Below are 23,484 nucleotides of genomic sequence, written 5' to 3'. Positions count from 1 at the left end.
ACTCCCTGCCCAACCACTGCTTCCCTTTCATGTCCCTCGACTCTTATAACTGCAATCTGGTTTCTGTACAAATTGTAAATAGCCTTTCGCTCCCTGTATTTTACCCCTGCCACCTTTAGAATTTGAAAGAGAGTATACCAGTCAACATTGTCAAAAGCTTTCTCTAAGTCTACAAATGCTAGAAACATAGGTTTGCCTTTCCTTAATCTTTCTTCTAAGATAAGTCGTAAGGTCAGTATTGCCTCACGTGTTCCAGTATTTTTATGGAATCCAAACTGATCTTCCCCGAGGTCGGCTTCTACTAGTTTTTCCATTCGTCTGTAAAGAATTCGTGTTAGTATTTTGCAGCTGTGGCTTATTAAACTGATTGTTCGGTAATTCTCACACCTGTCAACATCTGCTTTCTTTGGGATTGGAATTATTATATTCTTCTTGAAGTCCGAGGGTATTTCGCCTGTTTCATACATCTTGCTCACCAGATGGTAGAGTTTTGTCAGGACTGGCTCTCCCAAGGCCGTCAGTAGTTCCAATGGAATGTTATCTACTCCGGGGGCCTTGTTTCGACTCAGGTCTTTCAGTGCTCTGTCAAACTCTTCACGCAGTATCGTATCTCCCATTTCATCTTCATCTACATCCTCTTCCATTTCCATAATATTGTCCTCAAGTACATCGCCCTTGTATAGACCCTCTATATACTCCTTCCACCTTTCTGCTTTCCCTTCTTTGCTTAGAACTGGGTTGCCATCTGAGCTCTTGATGTTCATACAAGTGGTTCTCTTATCTCCAAAGGTCTCTTTAATTCTCCTGTAGGCAGTATCTATCTTACCCCTAGTGAGATAAGCCTCTACATCCTTACATTTGTCCTCTAGCCATCCCTGCTTAGCCATTTTGCACTTCCTGTTGATCTCATTTTTGAGACGTTTGTATTCCTTTTTGCCTACTTCATTTACTGCATTTTTATATTTTCTCCTTTCATCAATTAAATTCAATATTTCTTCTGTTACCAAAGGATTTCTACTAGCCCTCGTCTTTTTACCTACTTGATCCTCTGCTGCCTTCACTACTTCATCCCTCAGAGCTACCCATTCTTCTTCTACTGTATTTCTTTCCCCCATTCCTGTCAATTGTTCCCTTATGCTCTCCCTGAAACTCTGTACAACCTCTGGTTCTTTCAGTTTATCCAGGTCCCATCTCCTTAAAGTCCCACCTTTTTGCAGTTTCTTCAGTTTTAATCTACAGGTCATAACCAATAGATTGTGGTCAGAGTCCACATCTGCCCCTGGAAATGTCTTACAATTTAAAACCTGGTTCCTAAATCTCTGTCTTACCATTATATAATCTATCTGATACCTTTTAGTAATGTAACCAAAGGACCGAAAAGCGATACAATAAAGGATCTGTTTGAAAAATTTCAACGGACTGGGAACGTGACGGATGAACGTGCTGGAAAGGTAGGGCGACCGCGTACGGCAACCACAGAGGGCAACGCGCAGCTAATGCAGCAGGTGATCCAACAGCGGCCTCGGGTTTCCGTTCGCTGTGTTGCAGCTGCGGTCCAAATGACGCCAACGTCCACGTATCGTCTCATGCGCCAGAGTTTACACCTCTATCCATACAAAATTCAAACGCGGCAACCCCTCAGCGCCGCTACCATTGCTGCACGAGAGACATTCGCTAACGATATAGTGCACAGGATTGATGATGGCGATATGCATGTGGGCAGCATTTGGTTTACTGACGAAGCTTATTTTTACCTGGACAGCTTCGTCAATAAACAGAACTGGCGCATATGGGGAACCGAAAAGCCCCATGTTGCAGTCCCATCGTCCCTGCATCCTCAAAAAGTACTGGTCTGGGCCGCCATTTCTTCCAAAGGAATCATTGGCCCATTTTTCAGATCCGAAACGATTACTGCATCACGCTATCTGGACATTCTTCGTGAATTTGTGGCGGTCCAAACTGCCTTAGACGACACTGAGAACACCTCGTGGTTTATGCAAGATGGTGCCCGGCCACATCGCACGGCCGACGTCTTTAATTTCTTGAATGAATATTTCGATGACCGTGTGATTGCTTTGGGCTATCCGAAACATACAGGAGGCGGCGTGGATTGGCCTCCCTATTCGCCAGACATGAACCCCTGTGACTTCTTTCTGTGGGGACACTTGAAAGACCATGTGTACCGCCAGAATCCAGAAACAATTGAACAGCTGAAGCAGTACATCTCATCTGCATGTGAAGCCATTCCGCCAGACACGTTGTCAAAGGTTTCGGGTAATTTCATTCAGAGACTACGCCATATTATTGCTACGCATGGTGGATATATGGAAAATATCGTACTATAGAGTTTCCCAGACCGCAGCGCCATCTGTTGTTGAACATTGTAACTACTGTCATTTCGAAAGTTTGTCCGCCTGAAAATGTACTGCTGTCCCAAGTGTATTGCAACAAACGGTGTATTTCTATCGCTGCTCGTTTAGTTTTTATTGCCGTTTCAAATATACCGGTCATTTTTGAAACACCCTGTACATCATTTACAGTAGACAGTACTGCACTTCCACCCCTATTTTTTCAGCCAGTACGTCGACACCGAGGACGACAAACGAAGAAATAAAGCAGGGAATGCTGTCACACACTTCAATGCCATCAAAATTATTTGGGCACAGATTTAACATTATAAGGCAACAAATAGCAAAGACTTCACTGTGGCAGAAATTCATAGACTGTTAGAGGAAGCAGTGGCACAAATAATGCCAGAGAAACGGAATAACGTTGTATGCCACACACATACAGCTGTTACAGAAGCATGGAAAAGTGGAGTGAGTGTGAAGAGTAATACTGAAAATATAATTGTATCCTAGGGGAATTCCAGTGAAACGTTGACGCATCAGAGCCCAGATAATGACAGTGTCAAGGAAGAAAGTGATTCTGAACCAAGTGGCATTTACCCTTTGCCTTAATTCACCTTTATTTTTGTGTTTGCATTTTGTATTTTTGGGTGAATAGTGTGTACTGCCTTTGCACAATAAATCTCATCTCATTATTAAGGAATACTAATCTGCATGAGCATGACACCCTAAATGCACTCTATAGTGACTAGTAAGTACTCAAGCAATTTACATTATTTTAATATTGTTAGTTATTTTATTTACATGAATAATTTAGATCCATACCATCAGAGGCCTTAGATAGCGACCACAGAAAACCAGGAAAGACATATAAGGGTATGGAAGTTGAAGGAGGAAGAAAGCAGGCTACAGTACCTACAAGTAGTAAAGGAAAGCATTCCAAAGGATGAACCAAAAACAGTAGAAGAGGAACGGGGTAGATTCAAGGGAACATCAGTAAGTGCAGCGGAAGCAATATGTGGGAGGACAAGCAACAAAAAGAGATGGAAAGAAACACCCTGGTGGAATGATAAAACAAAGGAGATAGCACAGAAGAAGAGTAGAGCCTTTAGGGTCTGGTTCCAGAAGAGAACAGTGGAAACAAGAGAAGAGTATCAGGCAAGCAAGAAAGAAGCAAAAAGAGTGGTGGCAGAGGAAAGAAGAAAGTGGATGGAACAGTGGACCAGAATGATGGAGGAGGAGAGTGAAGGTTTTTTTTAAAAAAAAAAAAAAAAAAAAAAAAAAAAAAAAAAAAAAAAAAAAAAAAAGTGTTATATGGGATGATTAAATGTAAGAGGAAGAACGGTATGACAAGTATGCTCAAATGGTGAACAAAAGTGGATAAGATGTAGAGAATAAGGAGGAACTCGAGAATATGTGGAAGGAGTATTTTGTAGGACTCCTGAACCCGAATGGAGACCTGGATGAGGAGGAACAAGCCGAGGAGAAAAAAGAGGAGGGACAGTAAATAGAAAAGACCTTACATGGGGAGAAGTGGAAGAGGCATTGGGCAAGATGAAGGGAGGGAAGTCACCAGGTTTGGATGAGCTAAGTGTAGAAATGGTGAGAGCAGCAGGAGAGATGGGGATACAATGGCTATATCTTGTAATGAAAATTGTGTGGAGACAGATGATACCAGAGGACTGGAAGAAGGGAATAATTGTCCCAATCTTTAAGAAGGGAAATAGAAAAGACTGCAAGATTTTTGAGAAAATTTTGGAAGCAAGAGTTCGGGCAAAATTAGAAGGAAGAATGAGAGAAGAGCAACAGGGATTCAGAACAGGAAGGTCCACAGTGGATCTAATTTTTGCTGTAAGACAACTGCAGGAAAAGCACTACGAAAATGAAATAGACCTACTAATGACCTTCCTGAACATTGAAAAAGCGTATGATATTGTATGTAGAAGCAAAGTGTGGAAAGCCCTGGAGAACAGAGGAGTAGCAAACCCGATTATTTGGGGGATAAGGGAAATGTACCATGGAAGTGTAAGCTGTGTGAAAGTGGGAGGAGAGAGATCAGCTTGGATTGAACAGAAGAATGGCTTGAGGCAGGGAAATGCACTTTCACCATTACTCTTCATTGTAGTGATGGATGATCTAATGAGCCCAGTAGCACAAGTAATTGGTAAAAGGAATATGAAAGCTATGGTGTTTGCAGATGATCTGATGATTTGGGGGATAAGGAGGGGGAAGTACAAGATCAGTTGGACTTAAAGGAACAAACAGTACAAGAATATGGGATGAACTTTAGTATAAGTAAGAGTGAGATGATTATCACAAGAAACAAGGAGAGAGGAACAATGGGAATAACAATTGAGGAGAGTGGAGAGTTTCAAGAACCTAGGAAGCCTTACACAGGAAGATGGAAAAAACGACAGAGAAATAAATGAGCGGGGGAGAAAAGCACAAGCATTTCAGAAGGGTGTCAGAAGCCTGATATGGGGTAAGGATGTACCCCAAACCAGTAAAAAGGTTATATACCAGTCATACTATGTCCCGATCCTGGCATATGCAACATAAACCTGGGTTATGAAAGGAAGAGAGAAAAGCAAAGTACAAGCTAGTGAGATGAAATTCTTGAGAAACAGTATTGGAGTGACAAAGATAGACAGGTTAGGAAATGGTAAGATCAGAGAGTTAATGAAGGTGGAACCACTGCAGGAGGAGATAGAGAAATCAAGGCTGAGATGGTATGGACATGTTAATAGGATGGAAGAGAAGAGGCTGCCCAGGAGGATACACGAGATGAAACTGGAAGGAAAGAGACCAAGAGGAAGTCTGAGAGACAGATGGCTGAAAGGAGTAGAGGAATGCGTCCAGAAGAAAGGAGAAGACTGGACCAAGGTGAAGACGGAGAGATGGTGGCAAGACAAAAGATGATGGAGAGGCCTATGTTCCATACAGACACAGCCAGAGGCTGGAAACTGTCCAAGATGATATCGATGATGATGATGATGATGATGATGATGATTATTCAGATCCATTTTAATATACCTTTCATACTGAATATGGCAACTGAACTTGATTCATTCTGATTATTGTAAAGACAGTGTGTTACCTGGTGCTTTTCTCAAGATATACAAATAATAAGAACACAGTATCATTTTATACTCAGAAGTGTGTTTGTTAAGCTAGCAGGATATTATGGTTCAAATGGCTCTGAGCACTAGGTGACTTAACTTCTGAGATCATCAGTCGCCTAGAAATTAGAACTAATTAAACCTAACTAACCTAAGGACATCACACACATCCATGCCCGAGGTAGGATTCGAACCTGCGACCGTACCGGTCGCTTGGTTGTAGACTGTAGCACCTAGAACCGCACGGCCACTCCGGCCGGCTGGATATTATGATCCTATGAAGTGAACTCAGTATCGCACATTAAAAGGCAGCTTGAGAAAGCAGTCCAGAAACGAACTGCACAGCTGTTGCTTCTGCAGCCATATTGCATGTGCACACATCAGTGAACCAACAAAATCGCCTCCGTTATGCACAACTTTGCTTTTGCTGCCAATCACTTCATTATTCTGCATAACTGCTGTTTGTTACAGTGAAAAGGGATAGTGTTGATGTAGATGTTAATGTAACTGATAGTGTTGAGACTGTGCTCAATGATGCAATTAGTATTTGTAATGTAAATGATGATCTTGATGAGAAGGAAAAACCCATTTGCATTTAGTAAATGGAAATAAACAAAAATGTGAATCAAATGTCTTAACTTTACCTTGAATGCAAAAGTAAATGAGGTCCGTAATTTGGGTACTGAAAGCATCCACAACAAATCAGTCAGTGAATTGTGTAGTAATAGTGTTCTGTGTAGACATTGGATAACTATTTGACAACCCAGCACGGAAAAAGTTGGCAGTTTTATGTAAAAGGGCTTATCCTGAGTGGTGGAAGGAGAAGAGTAATGAAATATGTGATTTTGTGTAAGCGAAAGCTGGATCTGAATGATAATTTAACTGTATGATTGGATAATTTATGCAATGCTGATAATAATATTAGTGACAATAATGAATTGAAGAAAAGAACATTTGAAACTTCTGCAGTCAGCAGTGAAGGCAATACAAAAGAAATAGTGAAAGTTAATTAAACAATGCTGTCTTGAAGAAGTGTGATACTGTTGGAAGGAAAATGATTGCTAAAGCAAAGAAGCCTGTTATGAAGTTGCCAATGGCTGCTATGTGAGTTATCAGAAGTTGCGGGTCATAGAAATAGTGTGGTGGTGATAGATAGTCTAAGCTCAGGCAAAGGATGTGGTTAAGCCAATCTATCTGTGTTTGTACTGGGTAATGAGATGAGTGCTACTCTGTAATTCATTCATTGTGGTGATGGCTGTGGTGGTGGTGGTGGTGGTGGTGGTGGCGGAAGTTGGAAAATTAGGGTCACATGCAGATATGGTATGGGAGATCTGATTGTGGACTATGTCTGGTGGATTTTACTATTTTAGTGAAGGCCTTAATAAGAATTTCAGCTTAATGGGCAAGGGATTGCTTGTCACTGAAGCTGTGCTGTCCATGGGTGGTCAGACTGTATAGGAGAGACTGATAGAGCAGAAGGCAGACAGCTATCAAAATGAATATCCTGTCAATGGACAGAGGTTTTTATGAAGCTATCGTAGAGATGGAGATTAACATCCAGGAAGGTGTAGTGCTGGGCTAGTAAGCACCAGGTGAAACATATAGGAGAGATGATGCTGAGGCTGTGGAGGGTCGAGTATAGGTGTCTTTTTACTGAGTCCGGATCATGAAAATATGAACCTGAGGAGTTAACAATCTCAGTAGGTTTGGAAGGTTTTCTCTGTATGGCCCAGAAACAAGTTGGCATTTGAGGATACCATGTGTGTGCTCATGCTGCAGATTTATCTACGTTCCCTTCAGAGGAGAATCAGTTCTTTTTATCAGCCAATACTCTTCTCATTACAGATAATCGTTACATACAGCAAACTGTGTAATGACGGTAAGAGCAAAACTGCATTCTCAGTGCTGTTTCAATCATGAATTGAACAGTGCACTTTGTGTAAATGATCCAGTCTGTCACAATGCCTCAATGGGTCACTTCAAACTCAGAACATGTGTGCATTGCCACTTTCTGGCAATAAGGGCTGTTAGTATGAGAAGACACTCGTTGAACCAGTGTACATCACAGTGCCTTCATTTGAACATTCAACCACTATTGTGGGGCATAAAACAGAAAATACCTGCCTTGAAATTCTCACTTGCAGTCAATAACTCCACCTGATAAGCGCTACCTACTTATTATGGCTCATACGGAAAGCAACAAAACTATGTGCTGGCTTCTTGGAGGCAATTGGAGGAGCAAATTTGCACAAACAGTACATAACCATCATCAAACAATCAACTGGGTGTTAAGCATCCAATTAAGAACAACACGACAAACCATCCACCACTGTGGTGTGTGAATACGTTGAGGAACAGACCTCTGGAATGGAAGCTGGCTCAATGGTGTTGAGTTCTCTTCATCAACAGGTGCAGGATTTACCAGACACCTGACAATAATGGCAGATGGGTGCGGAGGCAGTCACATACCAGTCGTCTCAGGCACGGAGTTCTATGGGTTTAGCACAGAGATGGTGGTGTGCCTGGAAGCAGTTGAAACTTGCAGAGGATAATAAAACTTCCTGTCACACAGGATGACCTGAAGAAAGTTGGTCTCAAAGGTCAGGATAAGCTTGAGGATCATGTCTTCACCACAATGTGGATTGCATGCTAATGAGGATCTGAGCATGTTATGATGCACGGGACAGAGATACACAATATTAAATGTTACCTGGCAGCAGATTTTCATTTCATAGGAGTGCTACAAGTGCACTTTCAAACACTGGTTGTTTTTTAATTAATTAATTTATTTTTTTAATTACATCATGGTCACCCTTGACCGTAAAACTATTTATTCATAAAATACATAGTTGCAAATTACAGCTGTGTAGCAACTGTCAAACAGATCATCATGAAAATTGTGCTTCACTTCATAAATTGTACTACACTTCATAATGGCCACATGGCCTAAATTGCAACAGTGAATTTTATGAAGAAATATTTTTCCGGTCAAGGGTGACCATGACACCCTTAAAAAAATTTATGTGCTTAGAACACCAGCCATGAAAAGTTGACATTTTGTTTTTATTTCACAATAAAGTTATTTTTTTGTTTGTTTGTTTCATAAGGCTTAAGGTGGGATTCTAATGTGTCAGATCTGGCGGCATGAGTCTCTCAACAGTATCTGTGAGCGTGTCCAATGGCTCTCCTTTAAGGTAAGCATTTCCAGTGGCATGTCTGTATTCATTCAACTACAGACATGCCACTGGAAAAGGTTGCATTCACTTACATTAAAGGAGTGTCACTGGATCAATCACGGATACTGCCACATGACTCGTGTCACCACAGCTGCTGCATTTGAATTGCACCTTTACTGTCACATTCCACGTTCCCCTTCAATGTAATCCCAAATGAATTTGCAGATACAAAGATGGGCATTTTACAGGTCAGGAGTATAAGGAATAAGGCACTGGATTTGAAGTCAGCAGGAAATTGGGAGAGGTGTAATGCTTGATGGTGGCAAGACCATGGGGGATGTTGGTGTGAAGGTATGTGACAAATAAGAAGACTGCAAGTAATGGGGTGGAAAAGGTAGAGAGGCAATGAATGAAGTGGTTTGTGTCCTTGCTATAGGAAGTTAGGCTGCAGGCAATGAGTTGTAGTTGTTAGTCAACACAAGCTAAGAGCCTTTCATATGAGTGTTGTGCCCAGTTACAACGGGGTGCCCTGGCTGCCTAGGTTTATTAATTTTGGGAAGCATGTAGAAAGTGGGTGTTTGAGGAATAGGTGGGGTGAGGACAGGCATGGGTTCCAGGGAGAAGATCTGGGTTGAGCTAAGGAAATTCAGGAGGATTTGAGTTTATACTGGACTTCTGCCATGTAATGGCAGGGCTTATAAGGGGAAAAGTTAGATAGTTGGCAGATACCTACAGTGAGGTAATCACAGCAGTTCTTTACAACAACAGTGGAATCCTTGCCTGCAGAGAAGGATTATCAAATCGCCTCACAACAGGTGAGTTGTTCCACTAAACATGAGTTCTGAGAGGTCTGTCTTTTCTTTCTAATCTTCCCCAACCAGTCCCTCTTTTGCATCTGAGGAAGAGACCTGAAAGTTCTAAAAGCCAGAATCTTTTCTACTTTTAAGCACTTTTCTTGTCACTACGCACAACTTCGTCTCTTGGACTTAAGTATTGGTCAGATATTCTGTTGCCTTGGATTTGACAGTTTTTTCAATTGACTTTTCCTTTTCATGTACATGCTACACTATGAGACAAATCTGTATGAAACAAAAAGGCATTTGTGGTCAAATATATGAAATATTTAAATTACCTTAGCATTTTCTTGACTTTTATTATGCAGAAGTTCCATTTTTGATTGTTGATGAGGACCATTGCTCACGTTGTTCCTTGATTCAAAATCCACCAAATAACGACCTGGATAAAGCACAGCAGGGGTCCCATTCTGCCATTGTGCAGTGACACACTGGGAAGCATCAGCTGTCAAGTTCCCAACCACATCCAGCATCTATATAACATTACATACATTTAAATTCTAACTTTTGGTATCAAAGAATGACTCTTCCATTAAAATATTAAAAGACATAATACAAAGCATTTATGAGGAGTGAAAGATAAAAATTATTTATGATGCAATTTCTTATTCCATATTAATAATCTAGTCAGTACAAGTAAAAAGTGAGTAACCGGAACTGAATAACTGTAACATTTTTAAGGAAATGGAGTAAATGGGGAAGATAAAGTGTCATCAAATGCAGGTTTTGCATCTGTTGTGATTTTTGTTTTATGAGCATTAGCCCATGATCGAAGGCTTATTTCTCTCACTAATGTTTCCTCATCCATTGCTTAAAATATCGTCAAAGACTATAAAGACTCGTACAGCAGTAAAAGCTTAAATAAGCCCCGCAATCTTTACTATTCATTTGTATCCACACTATGATTGGTTTGTGACATCATCAGACTGCTGCCGAAGCTCACCGAGTCATGCCGATTGTGCTGTGCAGCTTGTAGAAGGGAAGAATGGCAATGTTAGCTTTATTTTGTACTAAGGTGCAGACTTGTCTACTTTCAATCCTTGTTATTTCCCATTAAAGATATTTTTGTGCTTATACATTCTACCAGAGTGATGTTTGGATTTTGATAAAATCACAGTATTAAGAACAATTTTTGTGGTTTCATCCCACTGCATTATATGCTACTGCTGATCTATCCATGTTTCTTAGATGACAATTGCTCTGGCACTCCTTGAGTTAGATGTTAGTGCTTCTTTTTGTAGTTCCTATACACACATGAATACATGTGAGAGGGTGTTATACAGGGTGTTACAAAAAGGTACAGCCAAACATTCAGGAAACATTCCTCACACACAAAGAAACAAAATATGTTATGTGGACATGTGTCCGGAAACGCTTACTTTCCATGTTAGAGCTCATTTTATTACTTCTCTTCAAATCACAATAATCATGGAACGGAAACACACAGCAACAGTACATACCAGCATGACTTCAAACACTTTGTTACAGGAAATGTTCAAAATGTCCTCCGTTAGCGAGGATACATGCATCCACCCTCCGTCGCATGGAATCCCTGATGCAGCCCTGGAGAATGGCGTATTGTATCACAGCCGTCCACAATACGAGCACGAAGAGTCTCTACATTTGGTACCGGGGTTGCGTAGACAAAAGCTTTCAAATGCCCCCATAAATGAAAGTCAAGAGGGTTGAGGTCAGGAGAGCGTGGAGGCCATGGAATTGGTCTGCCTCTACCAATCCATCGGTCACCGAATCTGTTGTTGAGAAGCATACGAACACTTCGACTGAAATGTGCAGGAGCTCCATCATGCATGAACCACATGTTGTGTCATACTTGTAAAGGTACATGTTCTAGCAGCACAGAGTATCCCGTATGAAATCATGATAACGTGCTCCATTGAGCGTAGGTGGAAGAACATGGGGCCCAATCAAGACATCACCAACAATACCTGCCCAAACGTTCACAGAAAATCTGTGTTGTTGACGTGATTGCACAATTGCGTGCGGATTCTCGTCAGCCCACACATATTGATTCTGAAAATTTACAATTTGACCACGTTGGAATGAAGCCTCATCGGTAAAGAGAACATCTGCACTGAAATGAGGATTGACACATTGTTGGATGGAACCATTCGCAGAAGTACGGAAACAACTGGTTCTCCCGTAGCACTCTCCATACAGTGACGTGGTCAACGTTACCTTGTACAGCAGCAACTTCTCTGACGCTGACATTAGGGTTATCGTCAACTGCACGAAGAATTGCCTCGTCCATTGCAGGTGTCCTCATCATTCTAGGTCTTCCCCAGTCGCAAGTCATAGGCTGGAATGTACCGTGCTCCCTAAGACGCCGATCAATTGCTTCGAACGTCTTCCTGTCGGGACACCTTTGTTCTGGAAATCTGTCTGCCCCGTGCTAATCCATACATCAAATGGGCATCTGCCAACTCCGCATTTGTAAACATTGCACTGACTGCAAAACCACGTTCGTGATGAACACTAACCTGTTGATGCTACGTACTGATGTGCTTGATGCTAGTATTGTAGAGCAATGAGTCGCATGTCAACACAAGCACCGAAGTCAACATTACCTTCCTTCAATTGGGCCAACTGGCGGTGAATCGAGGAAGTACAGTACATACTGACGAAACTAAAATGAGCTCTAACATGGAAATTAAGCATTTCCGGACACATGTCCACATAACATCTTTTCTTTATTTGTGTGTGAGGAATGTTTCCTGAAAGTTTGACCATACCTTTTTGTAACACCCTGTATATTCTTGCTGCCACAAACTCATTGCTGCCTGAATATATGTAAACAGTTGGCTTGCTGAGCTTGTTTACATTTTTATGGCTATCTGAGTCTTTGTATCTTCTGATAATGTCATCAGCACTGAAAGACAAAATGTTAGACAGAGAACATGCTTTGCACCATGGCCTAATGCTCCTAAAACAAAAATCACTGAAGGTCAAATATCTTTATCAATTTTTTTGACACTGTAAATATGCATCACGTCTATGATGCATAGTTTTTCAACATACAAATAAACCACTTCTTGAGTAATGTAAATGGTCTGTTTGAAACATGTGAAAATAAAATATCTTTACATAAACAATGATAATGATGATGATGTATTCTTTAGCTGCATTCTTACACAAATCCCTACACCCCACAAGAACTGCTAATCAAAGTCTATAAGATAGAATCACAGTTTTCTGTTGCCACGATATCACATACAATTACACCATTTGTGTAATACTACAGCTTACAAACATTTTGTTACTGAATGCTACATCTATATCTACTAAGACTGTATTTAATTAGCATACAAGAAGTACTCACATTTTCAGAAGAAACATTTCCACGAGACATTCGCAAAACGGCTGATGAATAACTAGCACACATGCGCAATGTCTCTTTTCCATCACCCCAAACATCTGGTGGACGAAGAAATCCTAATAATCTTGCAATTATTTCTCCATCTAAATTTTTCTCCATTAGTGTGTTAGTAGCAACCATATTGAAATCAACAGTAGTTGCATTTATTATTGTAACCTACAAATGAAAAGCATATCATAGAAAGTACTAGATGAACCACTGAAGTAGATGGCAGGCATTTTGAAATTTAATGACATACTGGTTAATCATTCCTACGTGCTACATCATTTGCCTTCCAGATGGATATAAGTTTAGCCACATGTAGCATAGTGTGATTATCATCAGTTTAAATTAGTTTGTCCTCCAGTTGGTATATCAGCCTTGCCATGTGTAAAATACTGGAATTAGTATTAGTTTAAATTTAACCTTTTTTCAAGTATTTTAAATCTGCCAGGAGTCAGTTGCCTTGCGATAGTCACTGCCAGTCCCACATCATTACGAAATATCGTATTCATGATCCATGGAACTAGTATTAATTTAATCTAATCTAATCTAGGAGGAGGGTTGGCCATTGGGCTAACAACCCAATCCCATAAAAAGTTCTTTGTTACAAAAAACAAACTTGCCTCAGACACAGATGGATACAATGGATGATGAAAAGAGCAAAGCAAAAATAGTCTACAAATTGAAAACTTTAATTTTGGATCTTGGAATGTTTGAAGCCTATATAGACCAGGAATCATACAGCCTAAGACCTCAGAAATTAAGCAATATAACTTGGACTTGGTGGCAGCACAAGAGACAAGATGGCCAGGTGAGGGTACTCACAGAGAAGATGGATGCAGTCATAAAGAAGATGAACACATACTATTTTATCGAAGATGTATAAAAAAACATTAATTTAACATTGGTTTTGTAATACATGACAAAGGAGCAAATTTGGTTACAGAATTCAAAGCTGTTAACAGAAGAATATCCTACATAGTACCCGGAAACCAAGCGTCAGACGTCACACTTATCAATAGACATCAGACTTCTCAATGTTCATGCCCCGACAGAGGATAAAACAGATGAAGAATAGGATGAGATCTATGACCAACTGGAACAAACAACTGATTAGATTAGATTAGATTAGATTAGATTAATACTAGTTCCATGGATCATGAATACGATATTTCGTAATGATGTGGAACAAGTCGAATTTTCCAATACATGACATAATTAGGTTAATTTAACAACATACTTAAGTTAATATAACAACTTTATTTTTTTGTGTTTTTTTGTTTTTCTTTATTTTTTATTTTTATTTTTTTTTTTTTTAATATTTTTGTTTTGTTTTTTTTTTCTTTTTTTTCTTAATTTATACCTAAAAATTCCTCTATGGAGTAGAAGGAGTTGTCATTCAGAAATTCTTTAAATTTTTTCTTAAATACTTGTTGGTTATCTGTCAGACTTTTGATACTATTTGGTAAGTGACCAAAGACTTTAGTGCCAGTATAATTCACCCCTTTCTGTGCCAAAGTTAGATTTAATCTTGAATAGTGAAGATCATCCTTTCTCCTAGTATTGTAGTTATGCACACTGCTATTACTTTTGAATTGGGTTTGGTTGTTAATAACAAATTTCATAAGAGAGTATATATACTGAGAAGCTACTGTGAATATCCCTAGATCCTTAAATAATTGTCTGCAGGATGATCTTGGGTGGACTCCTGCTATTATTCTGATTACACGCTTTTGTGCAATAAATACTTTATTCCTCAGTGATGAATTACCCCAAAATATGATGCCATATGAAAGCAATGAGTGAAAATAGGCGTAGTAAGCTAATTTACTAAGATGTTTATCACCAAAATTTGCAATGACCCTTATTGCATAAGTAGCTGAACTCAAACGTTTCAGCAGATCATCAATGTGTTTCTTCCAATTTAATCTCTCATCAATGGACATACCTAAAAATTTGGAATATTCTACCTTAGCTATATGCTTCTGATTAAGGTCTATATTTATTAATGGCGTCATACCATTCACTGTACGGAACTGTATGTACTGTGTCTTATCAAAATTCAGTGAGAGTCCGTTTACAAGGAACCACTTAGTAATTTTCTGAAAGACAGTATTGACAATTTCATCAGTTAATTCTTGTTTCTCAGGTGTGATTACTATACTTGTATCATCAGCAAAGAGAACTAACTTAGCCTCTTCATGAATATAGAATGGCAAGTCATTAATATATAATAAGAACAACAAAGGACCCAAGACTGACCCTTGTGGAACCCCATTCTTGATAGTTCCCCAGTTTGAGGATGTGCTGATCTTCGAATGTTATGAGAACTACTTATTTCAACTTTCTGCACTCTTCCAGTTAGGTACGAATTCAACCATTTGTGCACTGTCCCACTCATGCCACAATACTTGAGCTTGTCTAGCAGAATTTCATGATTTACACAATCAAAAGCCTTTGAGAGATCACAAAAAATCCCAATGGGTGGTGTTCGGTTATTCAGATCATTCAAAATTTGACTGGTGAAAGCATATATGGCATTTTCTGTTGAAAAACCTTTCTGGAAACCAAACTGACATTTTGTTAGTACTTCATTTTTACAGATATGTGAAGCTACTCTTGAATACATTACTTTCTCAAAAATTTTGGATAAAGCTGTTAGAAGGGAGATTGGACGGTAATTGTTGACATCAGATCTATCCCCCTTTTTATGCAAAGGTATAACAATAGCATATTTCAGTCTATCAGGGAAAATGCCCTGTTCCAGAGAGCTATTACACAGGTGGCTGAGAATCTTACTTATCTGTTGAGAACAAGCTTTTAGTATTTTGCTGGAAATGCCATCAATTCCATATGAGTTTTTGCTTTTAAGCATGTTTATTATTTTCCTAATTTTAGAGGGAGAAGTGGGTGAGATTTCAATTGTATCAAATTGCATAGGTATGGCCTCTTCCATTAACAGCCTAGCATCTTCTAATGAACACCTGGATCCTACTATATCCACAACATTTAAAAAATGATTATTAAAAATATTTTCAACTTCTGACTTTTTGTTCGTAAAGCTTTCATTCAATTTGATGGTAATACTGTCTTCCTCTGCTCTTGGTTGACCTGTTTCTCTTTTAATAATATTCCAAATTGTTTTAATTTTATTATCAGAGTTGCTGATTTCAGACATGATACACATACTCCTGGATTTTTTAATAACTTTTCTTAATATAACACAGTAGTTTTTATAATTTTTGATAGTTTCTGTGTCACTACTCTTTCTTGCTGTCAGATACATTTCCCTTTTCCGGTTACAAGATATTTTTATACCCTTAGTAAGCCATGGTTTGTTACAAGGTTTCTTACGAGTATATTTAACTATTTTCTTGGGGAAGCAGTTTTCAAATGCATTTACAAAAATGTCACGAAATAAATTATATTTTAAATTGGCATCAGGTTCACGGTACACCTCATCCCAGTCTAACTGCTGTAGGCTTTCCCTGAAATTTGCAATTGTTAAATCGTTGACTGAACGTACTACTTTGGAGGACTGTTTAGTATTGCTGAATGGAGCTATGTCATATATTGTAACTAGCTGTGCACCATGATCAGAAAGACCATTCTCAACAGGCTGAGCATTTATCTGGTTAAACTTATCTTGGTCTATAAAGAAGTTATCTATCAGTGAGCTGCTATCCTTTACCACCCGAGTAGGAAAATCAATAACGGGTGTCAAATTGAAAGAACCGAGTAATACTTCAAGGTCATTTTTCCTATTACCCTCTGTCAGAGAATCTACATTGAAGTCCCCACAAATAATAATTTGCTTCCCTCTGACTGACAGATAGCACAACAAGGAGTCCAAATTTTTCAGAAATAGATGAAAATTTCCTGATGGGGACCTATATACAGTTACAATTATAAATGTGCCTTTATTTAATTTAAGCTCACAGGCACATGCTTCTATATGTTTCTCTACACAAAACTTTTTTGTTTCTATGCTTTTTGCACAATGATAACTTTTGACATATATGGCAACTCCTCCTTTCTCCATATTTTCTCTCATTACATGTGCAGCGAGCTTATATCCACTTACATTTACCTTATCCATATCAGTAACAATGTGATGCTCAGACAGGCATAGTATATCTATTTCATTCTCAGCTTCTAAATCTTCTAAACAAACCAGAAGCTCATCTACTCTATTCTTTAAACTCCCAATATTTTGATGAAATATACTTACATTATTTTTAATTATACTTTTATGAGAACCTTTCCTTATTCTAACATTTGCAGTACTCTCCTGTCTGAGTTTCTCATTGTGCTTAGGCCTAGTTCCTATACCAGTGGTCACATGGTGTTCAGAGAGGCAGATTATGTCAACTGGGTTGGGTGACTTTAATTCATCAATGCAATTACCTAGGACTGAGATACAACTTGGTGGAGATAAAATTTCTGGTGATTGGTGAAAATTTATAATTGGTAGCTGTGATTGGTGATCCAATGTGCTAGAATTGTGCTGTTTAATTTCTTTCCTAAACTGAAGATTTGTTTCAATCCTGACCTCTCGTAGAACTTGACATCTTTCTGTCTTACCTATCCTAAAAAAGGTGCTGCTCCAACACCTGTAACCACTGGTATTTTACCATTCATGGCAGTGCCTCCCCCCCTTAAATTTCCTGCTATTACCCCAGCCAGTTTCCCCTTCCCTTTCCTGTTGAGATGTAGGCCATGCCTGGTATAGTCCCACCTACTGAGATAATCAACAGGAACCACACCAATATGAGCCCCCGCACCCGACCCAAGCAGCCGTTCCAACTCCAAATTAACTCTCCCAACAGAAGAGTTCAAATGAGGCCGGTCATGGCGTCTCAGGACAGATACAAATTCAACATTGGTGTGTCTCGATGCCGACGCAATCTTTACCAGGTCACACTCTATACTGTACCCAGGATCTCTGTCGATGCTGTTCCCTGGCCCTCCCACAATAACCACGGTGTCTTCCCTGGTAAATCCTTTACAGAGTGAACCTAAATCCTCTGTCACCTGATCCAGACTAGCACTTGGTTTGAAAAAATTTGTGACCTGGTATTCTGGTCCTAATTCCTCCTGCAGAAGTTGGCCTACACCTCTGGCATGAGAACTGCCTAACAACAAAACTTTCTTCCTTTTCGATGACTTTCCTACATTCTTTTTCAATTTCCTATTGAAAGTTTGTTGTGTCCTGTCTACACCTACCTCTGCTTGAGGCTCATCAGTTTCTAACTGAAGCAACAGGTCAAACTTATTTTTGACATTCACCACAAAACTGTCAGACTTAGTTCTAGGCCTGTTCCTTCTGCTACCTGTTGCCACTTCCCACCTCTCTTTGCCCTTCTCCCTCCTTAACCTGTCCAGATCTTCCCTAGCCTGATCTAGCTCAGCCTGAAGGGCAGCAATTTTCCCCTCCTGTTCCACTATCTTCCTATCTCTGCTGCAAATCCTACATAACCACTGATGAGCCTGATCCACTTTCCCAACACCCACGCCACTGCAGTCCCCCCAGTGAAAAAAACTACTGCATCCATCACACCAAACCCCGGAACTAACAATTCTACGGCAAGTCAGGCACTTCTCACTCATGGCAAAAATAATACTTTAGCTAGAATAAATCAATTAAATTACCGAAAATCAAAAAAGACGTTACAAGAATTAAGCCTATTCGCAAATGTATATAAGCAAGTTTCTGATTTAAAATTCCGCTGTTTTTCTGTATTAAAACAATGAAGGTATACACTATTTATTATATACTTCACTCGATGGAATGAAAAAAAGGACAATTAAACGAGATACTTTAACTTTGATTCTCCAAAAACGTTACGAGAATTAGGCCTATAAACAAATGTATATAAGAAAGTTTCTGTAATAAGGTTACGCTGTTTTTCTGAAATCTGTATTAAAACAATGAAGTTATACGATATTTACGGTAGTTTACTTATTTGTTACCGAGAAACTAGTTAAATTACCGTGAAACAAGAAACAAACACGTTTACAAAATTTAAGCCTAAGCGCGACTTCGCGAAGTTACGATCTTTTCGTGTTTTCTGAAAAAATACGCAAAGAAAAGTCAAACCTTTAACGGCAAGACTAAACGATACACTAATGCACGTATTTAATTTGTTGTCGGCGTTAAACTAAATTATATTCCTGTCTAAATCACTTAACTTTCTGGAAATGGTTTCTGGCGTCACTTACTCGGCGGCCATCTTGGAACCTCTCTGAGATCAAACTAACTAGATATATCGAGACAGTGCTGAGAGATTTTAACGGAAAAGCAGGAAAAGAAGAATTCTATATACCAACTACAGGAAGGCAAAATCTGCATGATGTGCCCAATGAAACTGGACAGAGGATTATCAGCTTAGCTACCTCATACAATTTGCAGTATGTTTGACTTACTTCGAACACAAGAGAATACATAAGGGAACCTGGTGCTCACCAGATGGAAGAACTACCAACCAAATAGATCACATCTTGGTGGACCAATGCTATAGCCAAAGCATTATGCATGTCAGGTTATATAGAGGAGTCGACTGCACACCACTTCCTCATTGTGCGTAGTCTTAAACTGATATTCACCTACATGCATATGAGGGTAGTTTGAAAAGTTCTCGGAATCACCATGAGAGGTCAGTGCTAGCGCAACAAGTTGGTCATGTGATATTCATTGGACTGTTGCCTGTAAGCACGTGCCATGTCAGTGCTCTTGGAAGGGAGATGCGGCGGTGACATGGCTTTGTTGTTGTTCCCGCGTAAAGATTTGCAAAGATGGAAAAAATTGAGATTTGAGCAATAATTAAGTACTTCATAAAGAAAGGTGCAAAAGCAAAGGCCATACATGCCGATTTCCAGAACACACTGGGGGACTCTGCTCCTTAATATTCAACTGTTTCCGAGTGGACAAATGAATTTAAATTTGGTCAGGAGAGCTTAGATGATGATCCACGCAGCAGCTGGCCAAGATGTGCTGCTACTCCAGAAATCATTGCAAAAGTGCACAAAATGGTTATGGAGGATCGCCGATTGAAAGTGCGTGAAATTGTTTGTGCCTGCCAGATGTCATCTGAAAGGTTATATCACATTTTAACTGAAGAATTAGAAATGAAAAAATTATCTGCATGATGGGTGCCACGACTCTTGAGACTGGATCAAAAACACATGAGAATGGACATATTGGAACAATGTTTGGCCCATTTTAGGAGAAACGAACAAGATATTTTGTGCCGGTTTGCGACAACAGATGAAACTTGGGTGCACTACTATACCCCAGAGACAAAATAACAGTCAAAGCAGTGAAAATGTACTGCTTCTCTGCCACCAAAGAAAGCAAAGACAATTCCTTCGGCGTGAAAGGTCATGGCATCAGTGTTCTGGGATGTGAAGGGGATTCTGTTTGTAGAGTATCTCCCCACTGGTAAAACAATTATTGGAGGATATTATGCTAACCTCCTGGAAAAATTGCAACAAAAGATTTGCAAAAAAAGGCAAGGTTTAGCAAGGAAGAAAGTCATCTTCCATCAAGACAATGCGCGCCCTCAAACATGTACCGTCATCATGGCAAAATTACACGAACTAAGGTATGAACTGTTGTCACACCCGCCTTATTCACCTGACATGGCTCTGTCAGACTTCCATCTCTTCCCAAAACTGAAAATTTTTCTTGGTGGACGAAGATTCACTTCAAACGAAGAATTGATAGCCGGAGTTGACAAGTATTTTGCCTGCCTGGAGGAAACTCATTTTTGAGATGTGATCAAGGTACTGGAACATTGTCGGACCAAGTGCATTAATCTACAGAGACTACATTGAAAAATTAAAAAAAATTTCAGTGATGTAAGTACTTTTTTCTATTCTGTTCCAAAAAATTTTCAAACTGCTCTCGTAAGAAGAAGAAGGAGATAATAGAAACTCCTTTAATGTTGAGAAACTGCAAGAAAGTACAATCAAGAAACAATATGCTACAGAAATAAAAAACTGTACTGAGGCCCTAGAAACCCTGGAGAATGTGAAGGAAAAGTGGAAAGAAATTAAGTTCAAGGTACTAAATGTAACAGAGGATACAATGGGGAGACAGAAGAGAATCAAGAAGAGAAAATGGTTCAATGAGACATGCCAGAAGGCAACAGAAAAGAGAACGAAGGTAAGGGAGAAGTCGCTGCCTGATAGAGAGAACGAGCAGAAAAGGGTACATTTTATCAATATCAGATGCGAGATGAAGCAAGTCCCAAGAAAAATAGAACAGAATATATCTAACCAGTTTGTTGGAACAAGCTGAGGCAGAGAGCCACATCTAGAACTCAGAGCAATTTTTCCAGTACATCAAAAATCAGAAATGTGGATTTCAGAGTCCAATTTTTCTCATTACAGATAAGAACGGTAACTTTAATAATGACAAGCAAATAATTTTTGAAAGATGGAGAGAATATCTCTCAGAACTCTTGAGTCACACAGACCCACATGAGATGTTACCTGTGACCACCACACACAAAAGAAAAGATGAAGAAGAATGGCGAGAGACTGAATAACATGTGACAATTGCAATCAAAAGACTCAGAAACTAAAAAGCCACAGGAGGGACAGAATAACAGGAGAATTAATCAAAGAAGGAGGTGAGAGCTTGCACTTAATAGATATATATAATCTGATTCAGCTGCTGTTAAAGAGTGAGACACTGCCAGAAGAATGGAAACTGGTCATAATATGTCCACTATACAAGAAGGGAAACAAAATGGAATATGGTAACTACAGAGGCACAGCTTCCTGCATGTAACCTACAAGATACTGCATATCATTATCCCCAGAAAAGTACATCATTCACTTAGAACAAAATCTAGGAATAACAAGCTGGCTTTCAATCAAATCGACGTTTCCACTGTTTGAAAAACTCTGGGAGTATGATAAAGATATCTACAGTCTGTTCCACAATTTTCAATGTGCATATGACAGTATGTGGAGGAATAGCCTATACACTGCACTGCATGACATTAGAAGCCCTGAGAACCTAGTAAGAATGGTGTAAACTTGTTTGGATGGGTCAAGGGCAGCAGTGCATTTCCAAGAGGTCAAATCAGAAATGTCCAAAATTGAGGTTTTGTCTCAGACAAGCAGCTGCTCTCTCAATGTGTTCTGTTCAATGTTACCTTAGAGAAAGTAATAATGGAATGTAGGCAACAGGAGTGGGCTGGAGTACAGATGGATGGTAATTTCAGTGGTCTCACATATGCAGATGATTAGTATTACTAAGCGAATGAAACCACGAGTTGAAATAAATATACCACAAAATAGACAATTATGCATAGAAGGTTGGGCCAAAGGTGAATCAAGACTAAATGGAGTTCATGCAATTAGGAAGAAGGCAAAAGCAGTAAGAATGTCTTGAGATAGATGACACGAGGTTCAAGAAAGTTAGCCAACTCAGATGCTCATGGTCTCAGTTTACAAGTGACAACAGCATAGCAATGAACATCAAGGAATGAACAGCATGGGGAATGAAATGCATATATTCCCTCAGAAGACACTCAGCTCAAAATCAGTTTTAATGAATACTGAGATGAGAACATAATAATAGTGATATGCCCAGCAGTCATGTACAGTTTAGCAACATGGAGCACGACTAAATGAGAAATGGAAAAACTATTAATATTTGAAAGAAGGGTAATGAGGAAGATATGGAGACCTCTCTTAGATAAAGGGGAATGGAAGGATAGGAATAATAAGGAAATCTACCTCTTGATGCAACAACCAACCACCCTAAGAAGCTGAAGAGCATTGAGAATCCAGTGGGTGGGCAGTGTAGCCTGTATGCCAGAAGAAAGACAAATGAAGAAGGCATTTGAGGGGAAACCAAACACCAGATGCCCCATAGGGTGACCAAGGCAGCGTTGGGCGGATGACCTGGTGAAAACTCTGGCAGCCCTAGGGATTGAAGATACCTGGGCAAACCAAGCTGAAAAACAGAAAGGAATGGAAGCTTTTGTGAAACAAGTACGTGGCCTGCAGAGCCCGAGCTCGATAAGTATGTGTGTGTGTATGTGTATGTATATGTATGTATGTATGTATGTATGTACTGGTATGTAATTACAGCCATTTAGCATTGTCAAGTTGAAGCGATCCATCAAGTGGCTGAAACACTTCTGCCATATGATAGCAAAAACTTGTTCATAATGCTGCATTGCATTTGTGGTTTAAAACAGATAAATCCTAAACTCAAAACATTGTAATTTCTCCGAAAACACTTTAGAAATTTGCAGGGTGAAACATTGTTGAATTTCTCTTTTTGTGATCTGCAGTACTACCAACAGAAATTACTGTAATTCCACTTGAAAATGAGTAATGCTGACAGATAAATCTGTAATTATATAGCTATGATACGGTATTTTGTGTCATTTAGTAAGGACTGTCTCACAATTCATCTTTATGAAAAGAAAATTATATCTTAAAGAGATTTAGAAATATTTAAGGTGAACATCATATCTGGATTACTCTGTATTTTAAAACTAATGAAATAATATTAAAGGCAAAATATGTATTTCAAAGCAAATGAATTGTAACTTTTGAAGCTGAAACAAAAACAATCAGAAAATC

The 23,484-nt window shown here is 39.3% G+C and overlaps 1 protein-coding gene across 1 annotated transcript in view; it reads right to left on the bottom strand.

The window, feature by feature from the left end:
* Nucleotides 1-23,484, bottom strand: part of LOC126483663 (multiple epidermal growth factor-like domains protein 8) — a 364,127-nt gene that overhangs the window by 168,599 nt on the left and 172,044 nt on the right. Inside the window, exons 12-13 of the mRNA XM_050106722.1 lie at nucleotides 12,835-13,047; nucleotides 9,776-9,970 (exon numbers count right to left, since the gene is read on the bottom strand). Coding sequence (XP_049962679.1) covers nucleotides 9,776-9,970; nucleotides 12,835-13,047 — 408 coding nt within the window. The remainder of the gene's footprint in view (nucleotides 1-9,775; nucleotides 9,971-12,834; nucleotides 13,048-23,484) is intronic.

Source organism: Schistocerca serialis, chromosome 6 (assembly GCF_023864345.2).
Source record: "Schistocerca serialis cubense isolate TAMUIC-IGC-003099 chromosome 6, iqSchSeri2.2, whole genome shotgun sequence".
Lineage (NCBI taxonomy): Eukaryota > Metazoa > Arthropoda > Insecta > Orthoptera > Acrididae > Schistocerca > Schistocerca serialis.
The sequence above is the reverse complement of the archived record's forward strand: the minus strand, read 5'-3'. Positions and strand labels throughout refer to the sequence as shown.